Source organism: Peromyscus californicus, unplaced genomic scaffold (assembly GCF_007827085.1).
Source record: "Peromyscus californicus insignis strain IS unplaced genomic scaffold, ASM782708v3 Scaffold_5__1_contigs__length_169319896, whole genome shotgun sequence".
In the NCBI taxonomy this organism is placed as follows: Eukaryota; Metazoa; Chordata; class Mammalia; order Rodentia; family Cricetidae; genus Peromyscus; species Peromyscus californicus.
The window spans coordinates 26,337,633-26,355,232 of NW_026294573.1; the positions used below are offsets into that span (position 1 = coordinate 26,337,633).

General features: G+C 50.3%; 1 protein-coding gene across 1 annotated transcript in view; it reads right to left on the reverse strand.

Moving 5' to 3' along the window:
• Positions 1 to 17,600, reverse strand: part of Csmd2 (CUB and Sushi multiple domains 2) — a 573,936-nt gene that overhangs the window by 346,117 nt on the left and 210,219 nt on the right. The window contains 2 exon segments of the mRNA XM_052718591.1: positions 841 to 1,048; positions 14,986 to 15,180. Of these exon segments, the coding sequence (XP_052574551.1) occupies positions 841 to 1,048; positions 14,986 to 15,180 (403 nt within the window).

A 17,600-nucleotide genomic window follows, 5' to 3' on the forward strand; every position in this document is an offset into this window, starting at 1 on the left:
CCTTCTGCCCCTTGTCCCATGCCCTGAGCCATCTCTGCAACAAAATCCACAAAGATGCCCATCCCAGCCTGCCCTACATCTGGAAATTTTTCTGCTGGATCCTGATGTGCCACGAATACCCCCAGACAGCCTCATCCTGATAACAGAGTCACAGTGTGACTCTAAGGTCACGCATGTGTATATCACACAACCGAACACAGTGACAGTAAAGCTGGTCACACACCAGCAGTCAGACAGATCCCTATGCCCTCCTCAGCCTGCCTGGGCACATACTATCAGTCTGAGCTTGGTGTCTTGGATGCGAAGCCCCTAGCCTCTCATGCCCTCCCTCCTCCCTGGCCTGCCAACATTTGGGAGCATCCGGGATATTCACGAAGAAGAGTAGCCCACTGGCACAGCTGGCAAGAGGGAGGTGAGTCCCTTCATTACTCCCCCTACATGCACTGCCCACGTCTCCAGGCCCCAGCAGTGCTCGGAAAAGCAACGGCCCCTGAAGGTGCCTGTGTCATCCAGAAATGCAACAAGATTCCACACAGTGCTACCAGGGCTCATGTCATGAGACCAAAACATTTTTAGCTTTAATTCAGGTTTCTTAACTGAGTTCCATCCTTAAACTCCTTAGCAAGGGCACACTTTGAATCAGATATGAAAATCCCTGTAAAAATGCAGCTCCGCTTCAAAATCATGCAGTGATTTCTCATTATGATGAGATGCAAAGACTTTAGGGTTCAAAACAAGCCGGCGGGGGCAGGGAGAGGATGCAAAGGACACCTTGGGCAGTCCGGTCCTCCCCAGCTGCAGAGGCCACTCGGGAAGGAGGGGGACTGACAGGGAACTCACCAGAGAGAGGAGCCTTCGGTCCCTGTGACCTCCAGGAAGTCATAGCCGTCCTCCAGCTGGAAGTCAATAAAGACCAGGGCGATGGTGTCCCCAAGCTCAGCCAGGATGGTCCATGTGCAGTCAGCATTGTTATGATACTCAGCGGGAAAGTGGGGGCTGGAGATGATGCCACTCTGGCCCCGCAGGGTCCCGCCACAGGCATCATCCGCTGTGGGGAGAGATAAAAGGTTCCTGTGAGTGGTAGGGTTTCTGGGCCCTGGTTTCACCCATTGGGGCAGAAAAGACCCTGGCATGTGATTGTGTGAGAAACTGTCACAGGTCTGGTCTCCTGAGAGGACAGCTCACTCTCTAAGGACATAAACAAATAGCGGAACATGCTACTTAAATGAGTCAACTTGGGAAGGAGAAATAGAATAGGCCTCATTAGAGCTGGGTTTTGTAGGATAAATAGGAGTTCACTAGATAGAGTGGGTGCAGAAGATTGGTTCTTGGGGGAGGGAACCAAAGGGCTTCACCTGGATGGTGCCAGGGCTAGGGACTTCTGAAGGAAGGGACATTCATCCCAGCCTTGAGCGAGAAATGGAGAAGGAAGACAGTGATGAGGAGGAGGAGGCAGTGGGTGTGGAGAAGCAAGAGGGTCAGGGTGGACAATGAACATGGGGTGCATGACGTAGGAGTCAGAGTGGGAGGGAGGGGAGGTCAACCAGCCCACCCGCCGAGTCTTGCCAAAGGCTTTGGGCTCCGCTTGGCAGACGGAAGGAGAGCTGCAGCATGAGGAAGGGTCTCAGTATGGAGTCAGGGGCCAGACCCAGAGTAGAAGGACACCCTTGGTGCTCAGGAAGGTGCCCGGCGCTGTGGATCCTGGGTAGAGGAGGGCAGAGGCGGAAGGGGAGAGGGAGAAAGTGAGTGTGTTAGGGGGAAGGGCTCAGGTGGGAATGGAGCCTGGCCAGAGCAATGGTTGCCCTGTTGTCGGGAGCCGCAGGGTCTGCAAAGTCTCAGCCTAAGCCTGGTCCCCAGCTGTCTGGCCAGGGTGTGGGGCGTCGGGGGGAGGGGGACAGGAGGATGCTGGCCTGGGGCGGAGGGCTTCAGAGCCCCATGTCAACTTCCCCTGTACACTGTGTTCTCACTCAGCTCACACAACTTGCCTCTGTGCATCCTGTCCTGGACCTGGGTCTGCAGGGGTGGGCCTGCTCCTGCCTGGGGACTACTTGGTGTCTCCCACGTCCACAGCACACACCTGGAGGTCACAGTGCTCCAGTCACCTCAGCCATGGCTCCTCCCCCCATCTCCCGCCGGATCTCCCATCCCCTCTCATAAGGACAGGGCTGGATGGACACAGGAGTACCAGTCTGACCCTATGCTCTCACTCAGTAAAAACCATTCCTAACCCGCTGTCACTCAGGATCAGGGAAAGTCCCCGCCCGCCCCCAGCTTCCCTTGCTTCCTGCCCCCCCCCCCCCTGCACAGGCCCCCTCTTGGATCCTTTAACCAAAATCCACATATCTCTCTTTCTGGAATCTTCTCTCTCTTGTTGAGCCTGCCCAGCTTCCTCCTAAGCTTTTAGGTCCTTGTCTAAGTGTCACTTTCCTCAAGGATCTTTCCAGAAACATCCCCCCGACTCCCATCACACACGCCATATGCTTTCCTATCATTACTTCCGCCCTTTTTTGTCAATGACATTATTGCTTACTTCCTATCTAGACTGTCTGCTCTGTGCCCAGCACTTAGCACATTTCTTGGCATGAGACAGGCATTCACCGAGTATCTGGTGGACCAAGAGACTAAGCAGGAAGGTTACACTACACTGTCAAGGCCACACAGGAAGTGGCTACGGCAGGGTTCTAGCTGAGTCTCTATACCAGGATGCCAGTCTCCTCCTCTACACTAAAGACCTTCCCCGGTTGACAGTGGCTTGTTGGGCCATTGGAAAACTTTCAAATGTCCGAGAATTAGCCAGGAATTCCTGGACCATGCCGAAAGCGGGAACCGGGTTTTGAAGAGTCCTTAGACCAGAGCCACCTGTGCGCTCAGAGAGACTTGTCTTTCTTCCGTCCTGAGCTCCTCTGACCCTCGGCTCTGGAACCATCCTGTTTTGATTGAAGATGCTGTAAAAGCTGTTTGGAGATTTCCTCACACTTTAAACAAGACGTCGTATTTCATAGTTACAACTTTGGAGTCGTAAAACACGACCTTCAGCGGATGCCCAAGCCCTAAAATATTCATCCGCGCTTTCTCCTTTGGCAGGGGGCCTCCTGCGCCGCCGTCAAGTCATGCGTTCCGGGTGCAGGTGCGCCATGCTGATATTTGCCTTGCCAAGCTTATGACTTTATTTATGATTGGCTTTAGCTCCTCCTGAAGTCTCTCCAATTAACTATAATTTCAGAAAGCCATCCCTCTGTCCCCTCTGCCCCTGTCAGCTCTTAAGTGACTCAGTGAAGGAAGGAATGAGAAGAACAATCCTCTCCTTCGAGCACCCTGGGATGTCTGGCCTGCCCTAAGGGTCACGGCTTTAAGGATCTTTCTAGAACCAGACCTTCCCCATCATATGCTTTCAAAGCACCAAATATCTCCGTAACTGATTACATAGATTCTTTCCTTCCCCCCATCCCTCGCCTCAGGGTCCCGGCCTCAGAGGAGTGAAAAATGGCACAGACCCCAGAGAGATCTCACTATCCTGAAACTCCAGAGTGAAAACTGAAGTAGCAAGGCTTAGACTCCCTAAACGTACAGCCCTGAGGCAGGCACACAGGAAGAGTCAGCAACCCAAAACCTCTGTGGCTTGAAACACACACACACACACACACACACACACACACACACACACACACACACACACACACACACACACACATTTCCCAACAATGCACTTAGAAACCTGGAAATGCCCCCCTCCCCCATCCCTGCACTGAGATGCATGTACACCCTCTCCTAACAAAGTAGTCAGCCATTCTGACCTGTCACTCCCTAGAAACCCTTAGTAATGTTGCAGTTAACCACCTCCCGGACCTGAAACTAGGGCAGGGTGATGATCTAGTCTGAGCTGGTTTTAGGTGTATGTGCAGTAAGGCAACCTGTGTCCTCAGAATGGATTTGTAGGGAAAAACTCTATTTACCATCCTATGCCTATGCATCCTATGCATAAGTGGGCATGTGCATGATTAAAGCTGGATGCACCATTGGAAAAGGTATGCATAGTGAACTAAGGCTTACATAACCCTCGTCTGTCATTCAAAACAAAAAGACCACTTAATCCATGCCCCTAGAAATAACTCCTCCTCCTGGACCCACAAATGGAAGTGTCTAGGTAATAGCCAGAGGCTCATGGGAATAGTGTCATTAGCCAGATTCTTTCCACAGACAGTGTCCCCTCATCTGGGCCTCCTGAGGGGAGAGTGACATTCAGCAGCTCTTCCTGGTTGGTGTAGTTCCACAAGTATTCTTCAAAAGGCTCGTGTTGGACTCTTGGCCCCAACGAGGAGAGCCAGTCATCAAGAGGTGACGGGATTCTAAGGGCCCCGCCTTCCTCCATGGATTGACCCACTAATGGCTTCATAATTGGATAGACACTTCTGGAGGTGGGGCATAGTTGGAGGAAATGGCCATCTCTTGCCCTGAGAACCCATCTTCGTGCCTCCTGGATGTCTACAGTGAACAGGCCCCTCCACACAACCCCACCACCACGATGTTCTGCCTCCTCTTGAGCCCAAAGCAAGGGAGTCAGCTGACCTTAGCCTTGAGTTTCTGAAACTACAAGCCAAGCCCTCCCACCTATTTAGGATTTTCTCTCGTGGATTTGTCATAGTGATGGGAACCTGATCAGTGCAGGCTGCATTAGGGAGCTCTTCCTTGTGAGTGTCCTTCGTGGGACAGGCGGTGCACTGAGAACCCTCAAGCCACATAAGAATTCAGCCGTGTCACCCCTGTGATGGTTAGTGTCAGTTGTCAACTTGACTGTGGGCAGCACTATTCCCAGACTAGGATCCTGGGCTATATAAGAAGAGACAGGGAATTCCGCAGCAGCATCCATCTCTCTTTTCCTAACAGTGGATGCAATGTGGCCAGCTGCTTCGAGCATCTGCAACCTTGACTTGCATCCTGCTATGACTGACTGTATCCTTGAACTACAGGCCAGAAGAAACCCTTTCTCCTGTAAGTTGTTTTTATCTGAGTATCTCTGTCACAGCCACTGACGAGAAACTAAGGCAATCTCCATGTTATAGATGAGGAAACAGAGGCTGAGTTTAAAACAGCCCCATAGCCACAGCTACCTATGCCAGAGCCAGAATTTGAACCCAGGACTCCTTGGCTTCAGAGTTGCCCCAGTCCACACCTGTTTCTCTGCCTCACAAGCTTCACTAAACAATGTCTGATCCTGCTGCATTCAGGCAGACATGTTAGGCTTCCCAGCACTCCCCTCCCCAACATGCAGAGAGCCCAGCTCTCAAGCCCTGTACCAGCAAGGGGAAGGCGCTTCATAGTCAATGTGTCACTGTGATTAAGAGTCTCCTGCTGAGGTAACTAGATGGCCAACATCCTTGTCCACAGTTGGAGGTGGTGGGAGGGGGGCAGTGGTGGTCAGGACAATAGGCAGCATGAACAAAGCCTTGGACTGTCCCAGCGTCTCTACCTCTTCCTATCCCATAAACAGAACCACCCACCTTGTCTCTGGGCCTTGGCCCCTTCCCTTCATTCCCAACAGGGACTGGCAACATCTTGGCCTCTTTAGGCTTCTGTAGGGATTAAATTAGACAAAGCAGGGCCAGCATGTCAATCAATGCTGGCCAGCAGTGTCTGTGGCAGAGAGTCACAGTAGCAGCTGGAACAAAGCCCTCTGCCAGAAGCATCTACAAGCAGAACCTCAGTCCATTTTGAACTCAGTAGTGCCATTATTCCCAATGACTGCTGGGAAAACGGACACAGGAAAACTGAGTGACTGGCCCCATGCCTCTTAGCACGTTAATACAAGTGTAGACCTGGATCAGGGGATGGGACTTCAGACCCCATGCCATGACTTGTCCTACTCCAGGAGGTTGTCTGTAAGAGCTGCAACCGCACGGCTCAGGCTCAGTTACTACCAGTCCACACTGCAATTCACTTCAGCTGCAAACTGATGAATTTGATTGACAGTCACAGCAGGCCCCATGTATGGTACCCGGGTCCCCTACTAACTGCACTGCTGCACAGGACATCTGACTCCTCCCATCAAGTCCTTACTGCATAGTTGTGGCTAGCTCAGGACTCCTTTGGCTGGAGAAAAAACATCCCCACATCCCCAGCTCACAAGCACCCTCAAATTTTACCCCGAGGAAACTAGTTCTTGAGATTCTGGAGGGCACAGGCCCCTGACCCTGTCCTGGTTGACCTCAACTTGCCCATCATCATCCCTATCTGGCCAACACTTCAGAAAGAGCTTTCTGGTCAACCTCAGACCTTTGCTTATTAGCAAGGCCTATGAGCTACACTCCAAACTGAGGCCTAGATCTTGTATGCTCAACCCTTCACTTCTACCAAGGCCACCCTGGGTCTAGTTTTATCAGCTCCACCAACCTGTCTGAAGCAGCTACTTCCTAATTGTCTCCCCTATGCCTCCTGCCCAAATACAGCACCTCTCCTTTTTGTGTCCAGAGGGAATATGCATGCATGTGTATGAGTCTGTATGTGTGGGTTCTTTTAGAGGCCAGAGGTCAAAGTTGGGATCTTCTTCAACCTTATTTATTTAGTTTTATTTTTTGAGACAGGGTCTTTCAGTGAACCTGGAGCTCACTGATTTGTCTAAAACAGTTCATAGCGAGCCCCAGGGGTCCCTCTGTCTCTGCCTTCTCAGCTCTGGGATTATAGTTGTGAGCTGCCTGGCCCAGCTTTTACAGGAGTGCTGGGATCAAACTGGAGTCCTCATGCTTCTACCAGACAGAGTTTACCCACCAAGACATCTCCCTGCCTGTTCCAGGGACCTTTCTTTAAAAGTAAGTTGAGCCGGGCGGTGGTGGCGCACGCCTTTAATCCCAGCACTCGGGAGGCAGAGCCAGGCGGATCTCTGTGAGTTCGAGGCCAGCCTGGGCTACCAAGTGAGTTCCAGGAAAGGCGCAAAGCTACACAGAGAAACCCTGTCTCAAAAAACCAAAAAAAAAAAAAAAAAAAAAAAATAAAAGTAAGTTGAGGGGCTGGAGAGACAGCTCAGTCCTCTGCTCTTCCAGAGGATCCAGGTTCATTTCCCAGAACCCACATGGCAGCTCACAACTGTTTATAACTCCAGGGGATCTGGCACCCTCACACAGACATACATGTGGGCAAAACACCAAAGCACATAAAATAAACACAAATACATTATTTTTAACAAGTAAGTTGAATTGGGCCTGACCTTCACTTAAAGCTCCCACCCCCAGCTGCCTCCTTAATTTTGACCTTAACCCCACCTTTTCACCCTGCTTCACACAAGGCTACCCTCCCCACTCACCCCCTCACTCCGATTTTGCACAGAGGCCTATTTTCTGTTCCTTTAACAGGTCCTGTTCTTTTCTAAGTCAATCTCTGTACTTGCTGGAATGTTCTTGCCCAGTCTGTACTCAATAGGCTCTTTCTTGTCATTCAGGACTCAGTTTACCGGTCTCCTCCCAAGAGACCTCTCCTGAAGCACACCTAGAGAGGTAAGCTTCATCCACCTAAAGGAGCCTTCCTCACTGCCTTCCCGATTCTCATCCGCATCTGCATTTGTTCGACGTCTGACCACTTCCTGTCTCTTGACTTCCGGGATACAAACTCCATGAACTCGTAGGATTTGAGCTTGCTTCCGTCGTCACTGTAGCTTTCTGAATCTAGACCAATACCTGGCACAATAAGCCGTTAATTAACGATGCCTAGATGGCACACAATAGGCAGTTGATGAATGATGTCTAGTTGGTACACCGTATGTAGACACGTTAATGGGAAGTTGTCAAATCACTGAGGAAATGAGTGAAGATTAGCGGGTAGCCCCGTAAGGCTATTGCGAATAGACAACTTTAGGGCTCAGAGAGGTTTAGCTGTAGTCTAGTGACCACACAGCTCTAGTTGCTGTTGCTAGGACCTGTCTGATTCCAAATACTGCCCCATTTTACAGTCTGCAGTTACTGACCGCCCCACCCCCAGGGCCAGAAATGCTGACCAAAGCTTGGAAACTGCTGTCCAAACTGCTGATTGAATGTCTGTCCTGTGGGGGATCTAGTGGCAGCTAGCAGTGTTTGGCTTGACTCTCCAAGGCCAAGTCCATCTTGCTCCAGCCAGTTCCTCCCAGACGCCTGCTTCTTGGCCCCCTGCACATCTGAAATCCCCCCCTTCTTCCTAAAGCTTTCTTTAATTCTTCTCTGATGCTCCTCCAAGTCAGAGGCCGGCTGCTGTCACACACATGGTCTTCTTTGCTATGGATCAAAGAATTTCCACCATGCTTGTGTCTCTTAGGGACGTCTGCCTTTGTGAATGCGCCCAGAGTAGCACATCAAGGGAAATCACAGGCCTTGCCTTCTGCTCTCCGCTAGCTGAACAGAACCCAAATGGGCCAAGATCCTCAGAAGGAGGGATCCTTGAGAGTCAGCTTCAGGATTGCTGTGCCTGGAACCCAGTTTCTCCATAGCTCACCTCGGCTTGTGCTCTGACTTGCACCCTGACCCCGACCCCCATTTCAGTGGCACTCTGGATAGATCAGGGCTTCTGAGTCTGCTTAGGGAGCTTTGGCCACATGTCCCACAGAAAGCTTCCTCTTTGGTTGCATGCCTGCTAGCCACTAATGCTGAACAAGGCCTAGACAGGCTGCTGCTCATTCAGCAAATACTTGCAGACAGCTTTCCACTGGGGAGGCTAATAATCTACTCATGATACCAGCCCTGGAGAGCCCTGTGTGGGAGGCTCCTTCAGGAGCATAAACCCAGCCATGTTGGTACAGCTGTGGCACCTGATGTGGTTTGGGCAACCAGTGAGCACTTTTGCTCCAGGGCAGTTGACCTCCTGAGAAGAGCCTAAAGAATTGCTTTCAGGTGGTCACTTGCGTTACTGAGGACACATCAATAAAGGCAGAGCTCTTGGGGTAATGACGAGGGAGGCACAGGATTCTGAGAGCAGGAAGCGAAGGCATCTCAGCCCCACAGGCGGTTGGGAGCCTCTGCCCTAAGCTTTGCTTCTGTATGCAGATGGAGACACTTTCCCTGTGGCTCATGTGGGAGCTCTTTTCAGAGGAGACTGAAGAGCAGGGGACAAGTTCTTTCTAGAAAGGTCTTGTGCTCCATGTTAAAGACACAAAAGTTGTCAAGGTTCGTGAAGAAGAGCTCCTGGGGTGATGCTGAGCAAGGAGAGACTCGGTCAGACCTGTGCCTTCCATGGCCATAGAGGATGGATGGTATGGTATGTAGGTAGGGCCTGGTAGGTGCCAGTCTGCAAAGGAACACCTGCAGCTATGAGGGCTCAGTCTGCAGCAGAACAAGGAGGTGGGGGCAGGACCTATGGGTGGCTCAGCTTGGCCACTAAGGACAGCGAGGCTTCACAAACCTACAGCAATTGGCCAAAAGAGCAGGTTTGGGAAAAACAGAGTTTGGATGAACCGAGCGTGATGCACATCCAAGGGGGGCTGTCGTGGTGTCGTTCCCACCTGGGCCAGAACTCTGAACAGGCTGTCATATCGAAGACAAGAGATCCCAAGAGATATGGGGAGCTCCAGGATGCAAGTCAGGGAGAAGAGGAGAATCGTGATCAAGTGTAGAGCTGCAGGGAGATGGAAGAGACTAGGAGAGAGTGCTCTCCTTGCCACACTCACATACTCCAGGTGTGGTGTGGCTGCTGTCAGCAGGCATCCCCCGCTCCCATGGCAGGACACGATGGCAGTGGATGGTGGTGATCTAGTCAGAACTGACTCGTGTGACTTACCTCTGCTACTGGGGTTTGCAAAAAGACAATTTAGCAGCCAGCCCCAGTTTCTTGGTGTGTGTGTGTGTGTGTGTGTGTGTGTGTGAGAGAGAGAGAGAGAGAGAGAGAGAGAGAGAGAGAGAGAGAGAGAGAGAGAGAAAGAGAGAGAGGGGGGGTTCTCTTTGGTTAGGAAAAGGCCACTCTATGCCTTAGAGGGGAGGGGAGTGTTAGAGAATTCAAAATCAGGAGGGAGCCAGGCTTTTGTGCTTATAAAGTGGACGGAAGTCCTGAACCAGGGCCAAGTGCAGGGAGCCTTCAGGCAGAAGGGGCTGGAGAAAGAGGAGATGGCTGGTGTCTTGTGCCTTTTCGGGGAAGCTGCCATCAACAAGGCAGAGCAGACAGAAGTACCAGGGAGGCCAGGCCACAAGCATGAGGATCAGCGACACGTTTGTGGTAACTCATCTGCTTCGAAAAGATGGAAGTTCCCAGCACTGTGACACCCTTCAGTGAATGATGTGGTCCCACAAATGCCTCTGGGTTTCTGTTCCCCGAGCTTTACAGGGTTTGGTTTTATGGAGGTGGGAGGGTCCAGAAAAATGTTCCGAGTTCCCAACCGACTTGCCAGAGTAGAACCAGTGCTGCGAGTTAGGTAAGAAGGAAGTTGAGGGAAAATCCAGAAAGTATAGGCAGAGGAGTTCTGCCTAACAGGACAAAAATGGGCTCTGTAGATGAGACTTGGATTACATTCGTATTTAGTTCCTGTCTTGGACCAAAGGGTGTGATGTCTGTAGTGCTTAAGAAAGGACTGTGCTTCCTGGATTACAACTGAGACATGCAATTTCATTTACTCCCCCATTTCCTGTCCTAGTACCAGGCCACAATTCTAACATGTCCCTCAGAATAAGAGTATGTTAAGGGTGACATCCCCAGGGCCAAGTTTGGGTAGAGGCGGTACAAAAGCCAACGAGTAGATTATTGGATCAGGCCATACAGGGCCACACACCTGAGTGAGGGACCCAATGTCAGACCCAAGCAACTTGGTCTTTCTTGCTAACCTCCTAAAAAGAGGCAGATCCTGGGTTAGATGTGGGACCTAAGAAGATGGGGGTGACAGCTCTGGTCCCATGGGCTCTGCCAGGAAAGGCAACACCAGTTCTCTTGGAGGAATATACAAGCATGAGGAAGCGAAAACTTGGGTTGACTGGTGGCTTGTCTGTTGGAAGATGGACTCCAGCAGGAAGATGGACTCCAGCAGGCGAAGGTGTTGGGATCAATTGATGATGTCTTGTCGTGTGAGTGGGGAGAAGGGAACAGGTATGTATGCCAGGTAATTTTCATCCCTGCTGCTGAGAATAAACTGTGCAGATGGAGGGAGGCGAGAGCGGCTTGGCCCTGGGGCTAGTCTTTCGAGAGGAAAGATTCATCAGAGAGGAAATTCAGACTTGAAGCAGAAGAGCTACCTGCAGATATTTCTTAACTGTCAACGGATCTCCTACACAAACATCTGTGGGTTCTCATTCTACGGGATTTGAAGTTGTGGGTTTAGGAAGAAAAGTGTGGTCAGTAGTGCAAAAGGCCATTGGAAAGCTAGGCGATCTAAGGGCCAGAACAATTCCCTTTTGACTGGGGCAACATGGTGTGGGGACAGTGTGCAGGGCTAGCCGGCAGTGAAGAAGGTAGGAGATCAGGATGGGTTGCCAGCCTGGCAGCAATTTCAGGAGCTAGGCTTGGGGTAGTGGGAGGGGAGGGCCCAGGCTGCTGTGGGTGATGCCACCCCTGGGCAGGTGGTTCTAGGTGGTATAAGAAAGCAAGCAGTTTGAGTAAGCCACAGAGAGAAAGCCAATAAGCAGCATTCCTCCATGGCCCCTGCTCGGTGTGTACCTTGTGTTTCAGCCTTGGCTTCCTCTGGTGATGGACTGTAAACTGTAAGCCAAATAAACCCTTTTCTTCCCCTAGTTGCTGCTGGTCATGGTGTTTTATCATAGCAATAGAAAGCAAGCTAAGATAGATGTTCTTTTGAGGAACTAATAATCACCTATAGGCATAACAATGCCAACCCAGGTGCATACTTTAAGATAGGAACGGACCTAGTACACAATGGAAGACAATGAGAAGGTGTGACAGTTGGTTTTGATTGACACCTAGACAAGCCTTGGAATCACCTAGGAGACACACCTCTGGACATGTCTATGAGGGCATTCACAGAGACGTTTAATCGAGCAGGGAAACTCATCCTGAGTGTGGGCAGCAACACCCTATGGCCTGGGATCCCAGACTGAATAAAAAGAGAAAACACCAGCATTCATCTCTCTCTGCATTCTGACTACAGACACAATGAGCTGCCTCATGCTCCTGTAACCATGACTTCCCTGCCATGATAGATTGTATCCTTCCAGACTGGCAGTTAGAATAAGCCTTGCTTATGTGAACTGTTTTTGTCAGGTATGTTGTCATAGCAATGAGCAAAGTAACAACACAGAAGATGATGCACACACACACCCTGATGGAAGGTAAAGCACACACATGACAGCAGGTAATGCCCGCACACCATGACATAGGTAATGCAAACACACCATGATGGAAAGTGATGCACACACACCATGACATAGGTAATGCACACACACCCTGATGGAAAGTGATACACACACACCATGATGTAGGTAGTGCACACACACCCTGATGGAAAGTGATGCACACATACCACGACACAGGTAATGCCAGCACACCATGACATAGGTAATGCACACACACCATGATGGAAAGTGATGCACACACACCACGACATAGGTAGTGCACACACACCATGATGTAGGTAGTGCACACACACCATGATGTAGGTAATGCACACACACCATGATGTAGGTAATGCATACACACCATGATGTAGGTAGTGCACACACACCATGATGTAGGTAATGCACACACACCATGATGTAGGTAATGCACACACACACCATGATGTAGGTAGTGCACACACACCGTGATGTAGGTAATGCACACACACTGTGATGGAAAGTGATGCACACACACACCATGATGGAAGGTGATACACACACATACTATGGTTGAAATGTATTTGTTTCGTACCCCTTCTTCTCTTTTTCTGTATTTTCTAAGCTCTTAAAAAAAGATCATGTATGACTTCTTATCAAGTAGGAATGACTGACATTTTTTTGGCTTTGATGAGTGGGGAGGAACAATAAAGAACAGCAGGGTGACCTACGTCTTGGCTTGCGGGGGGCGGGGCTGAGTGGGTCTCCTAGTACCTGAAGCTTTCAGAACTAAAAATGGGATATCCTAGGTAAATGGGCTAGCTGGTCACCCAAGTTGTGGGAAATGGTGGGTTTGGAGGGTAGTGAGAGGGTGGAAGGAGGGAATTTTTAAATTGGGAGACCAGTTGAACTGACAGGTGAAAAAGGAAGAGCACCAGCACAAGGCCAGTAGGGATCTTCTGGGCATGCTCCGTGGATGAGTGTTTGACAGCAATGGTGTCTAGCAAGATGGAAGCAGACACCTCCTCTGAGATAGGACCAGTGGGAGCATCCTGGGGAGTGTAGATCCCAGGACTAGGAAGTCAGGTGGGGCTCAGGAGCCTGGGGGAGCACCTGGGGACCCAGGGACCTTTGGTGTTCCTGGGTTTGAGACTCCCACAAAAGAGAAACCACGCATCACTGGGTAGAGTGCAACTCTGCCATAGACTGGCACCCAACGTGGGGCTGTTTCAAGCTACAAATGGCGTCCAACTTGTGGCAAGAGTTTCCACCTAAAAACTGAGAGAAAAGATTCTAAAACGGAGCTAAAAACAGCTTCCTAACTGTCTCTCTCAAATGAGCGGCAGCTGCTGGTTTGAGCTACTTGTGGGTTCCTAGCATGCATGCTCGACCTGCAGTATGGTGGGAATGAGGCCTCTGCAAGTGGCACATTAAGATGCATGGTGGATTTAGACTTTGCTAGTACAAAAAAAAAAGAGGTTTCTGGTCTACACACTGCTTGGATAAAAGCATAGACCCACAATAGCTCCCAGAGCTGGTGGTAAACGTAGCCATGTTGGGAAGCTGAGGTGGGCAGAGCCAGCAGCCACAGCTGCTGCAGTTTAAAGCAAGAGATACACAATAAGACAGATTCAGATGTAATAGTTTACAATGTGTGTAAAATATACGTAGGCTTAAAAGAGAAAAAAAAAAGGTGATATATACAGTTATATAAAGAAATACATAGTTTAAAAAAAATAAAGTCTTTAAAGAGACAGTAAAATTAATATAGAAAATAAGCCACGTAAAGATGAATATTACACAGAGAATCTGGATTGTGTTGTCTTTGGGATTCTTAACTGCAGAGAGATATTTGATTGAAAAGGAAGCTGAGTTAAACCAATATGTATACTTTAAAGATACCTTGACTTCAAAATTTGGATATAAGGATATGTTGCTTTGGAAAAGAGTCTCTTTTGTTTCCACAGAAAGCCAGAGGCTATGGATTTGTTCCAGATTAAGATACATCAGGTTTGACCAGCCAAGACCCCCTGAAAGGTCTCCGATGACACCATGGCCCAGATGATCCAACATCCAGAACGATTTGAAGGCAACTGACTCAGACGATACACCCTCATGGACTATTCTATAATCCTAAAATTTTCTTTGTTTCTCCATAAGATACAGCGCCCCCCTCCAGCAGGAAGTAGTAAGAGAAGCTACGCCCAAATTCCCAAATTATATGTAATTTTACTTTGTTAAGTTTAAAACCTTCCTTTTTGAAAAAAAAAAAAAAAGGGTGGGAAGTGCTGTGGGATGTTCTGTATGGCAAATGTGTTGCTAATTGGTCAATAAATAAAACACTGATTGGCCATTGGCTAAGCAGGAAGTGTAGGCGGGACAAGGAGGAGAATAAAGCTGGGAAGTGGAAGGCGGGGGGGGGGGGGGGGGGGGGGGGGGGGGGGGGGGGAGAGACACTGCCAGCCGCCAAGATGAGAAACAGCAGGTGAAGATGCCGGTAAGCCACGAGCCATGTGGCAAGGTATAGATTAATGGAAATGGATTAATTTAAGCTGTAAGAACAGTTAGCAAGAAGCCTGCCACGGCCATACAGTTTGTAACCAATATAAGTCTCTGTGTTTACTTGGTCGGGTTTGAGCGGCTGTGGGACTGGCAGGTGATAGAGATTTGTACTGACTGTGGGCCAGGCAGGAAAACTCAAGCTACAATAGACAGATCCCACTAGAAGTCTGGATCTCCCCTCCCAGCCTCCACAAGCTCCCACAGGCCTTCTTTAATCACCTACCTCGGCAGGAAGGCAGAGGGAAGTCCCACGTGGCGCTGTTCTCGGAGCTGGCATGGCACGTGAGCACCGCGTGGCCTTCCAGAAAGAAGCCAGGGTTGCAGCTGTAGCGGACTTTGTCCCCCAGGTTGAAGGTGGAGCCTTGCTGGACGCCGTTGGGCAGCCTCCCCGGGTTCCCACAAGTGTGGCTCGGGAGAACTGTGAAGAGAAAAAGATATGGCCGGTGAGCTGGGCTTAGCCTACACACCCTAGATCCCAGCAACTCCCCTTGGGCCAGGGCACCTGTCTGGACCTCACTTCTTCTCCGAATGGGACTGGCCACTACTGACCGGCTCTCCTCTCTCAGCTGCCAATCACCGGAGAATGGGTTATGGGCAAGAGGTCGCAGGTTGAGGATTTTTCCTTGAACATCCAGGTGTTCAGTTTGTTCATGTGAGGCACTGGGTGTGAGTTACATCCATCCTCATTGCTAGAGAAGGGAGTCCCCCCAGGAGGGGGGCACACTAACCCCATGGGCATACCTGCCTTGATTCAAAACCCACACAAGAGCCAAAGAGTATGGCTACCTGCTCATTGCTCTTTAAACCTGGTGTCCTTTCTTTTGTGGCTGCCACCCTATCTGATGGCAGAGGCTTCTGTGGTAGAGCAGGTACAGGGAGTTAAAGGGGCTGGTTAATGCTGGGCCAAGCCCAGAGAAGGGGAGATGAACTTGAATTCTTGAGTTCTCAACAGCCGGCCTGTATAAAGCGGGGTCAGGGAGCTGGGAACAGGCTGTACAGTATGCAGCCAGAGCCAGAGCCATCACAGCACCTGCGTGGGCACTGTCATTATCCAGAGCAAACGGCCTTGGTGAGAGGGCAAGAGCATCCCGACCTGCCAGTCTTGCGGGCAGGATGCAGCACTTCTAGGCCTGTGCAGTCTCCTGCTTTCCCCTGACCGACAGGCCACCCCTCCCCCCACTACTGCAGAAGAGCAGCACAGAACAATGACCAGGGACGCCAGCCTGACGGGATCACTGTTCAGTTTTTCTCCACCCCCTCTCCCCTGCCAGCAACTGTTTATGAAGCCACCCCTGAGAAGCCCGTCACATAAAAGTGGAGAGAGTGCAAACTCCAGAGCCTCAGTGGGGCCCTGCTGAAGTCTTTGAACTGATCTGTGACTCAGTTTCTCCACTGCTAAAGTAGACATAGCAACAGCACCTTCCTGAAAGGGTCATGGTGACTATTTGAGCTCAGGTACTCAAGGGACTTAGGACAAAGCCTGGCACACACATAAGCACAAATCAAGTGAATCTACCATTCAGCCCCTTGGGTGGCACAGGCACCATTAAGGATGGCCTACATGGTATGGTAGGAGACAGACCAGGCAGGGGGCTCAGAGGTGACTTCTGGAAAAGGTCACACCTCTGCAGAACTTTGAGACTAGCAAGAATTATCAAGGTCAAGGGTATTTCAAGGCAGATGGGACAAATATGTTAAGGCCCTAAAAAGATAATGTAGGGGAGTCAGGAGTCTTGGAGTGGGCCATGATGAGGAAAGTGGAGAAGAGCCGGCTGGATCCCTGGATTCCCTAAAGCCCTTGTAGCATCCACTTCCTGCCCACATTGCTCTTGGTGCCTGCCTTCTAGACCCTCTCCACCCGGTCCAGTGATCTCAACCATCTATAGGACAGAATTCTCCAACTTCCTCTTCCTCTCCTCCCACCCCCCTTTTCCTCACTTTCTGTGAGGACACAGCTCTACACAGAAGGAAATGGCTGTGGGGTTATTCTTGTCTGGGCCTGCAGCCAGGTGCCATCACTGTCCCCTGACTTTGAGTCACGTGGGTTCTTTGAGCCTCATTTCCCTCAACACATCCAGTGGTTGTTGGTGGTGTGGGGGTTATTCATGAAAGCTGCACATACCACATTTTCATCCTATTGGGCTCCAGGAGGACAGTGTCTGGGGATGGCTCACATGTGTACCCTGGAGACTAGCAGTACTTAAAGGGACATAAATTTGTGTTCAATAATTAGTGGTTGAAATGTATCAACAGAAATTTATTGTGGGCTGACTGTGCTCAATGCTTGGAGTACAGTCATCTAGGTAGAACAGGTCTCCATCCTCAGAGGCTTGCTTTGGAAAAATCTTAAGGACCCAAGCATTCTCTACCTCTGACACGTTGGATGACCGAGGTAAAAGGATTTGCTTCTGCTACTCTGACAGTTGCCCCTGGTTAGCATTTCCCATGAGCCTCTGCTACGGCTTGCTCATTGTTTCCCATGATCACCTCTTGCTGGATCACGAATCGTGTGCCGCAGTCCTCTGCTGCTAACTCACTGATGTTTCCCACAATCCCTTGCTGCCCGCTTTGTTTTCCCATGATTCCTCACTTTTGACCCGTTGTTTGTTTCCTATGATCCTCTATAGCAGGCTCAGTTGCATTTCCCGTGATTTCCTGCAGGTGGTTCTCTGAACATTTCCCAGGATGCCCAGCTACTGGCTCAGCTCTATTTCCTATGACTACGCCCCGCCCCCTATTGCTGGCTCACTGAGCATTTCCCATAATCCCTGCTGGTTCATCCAGTCCTTCCGAATATGCCCTGCTGCTGGCTCAGTTTCATTTCCCATGATCCCCTTC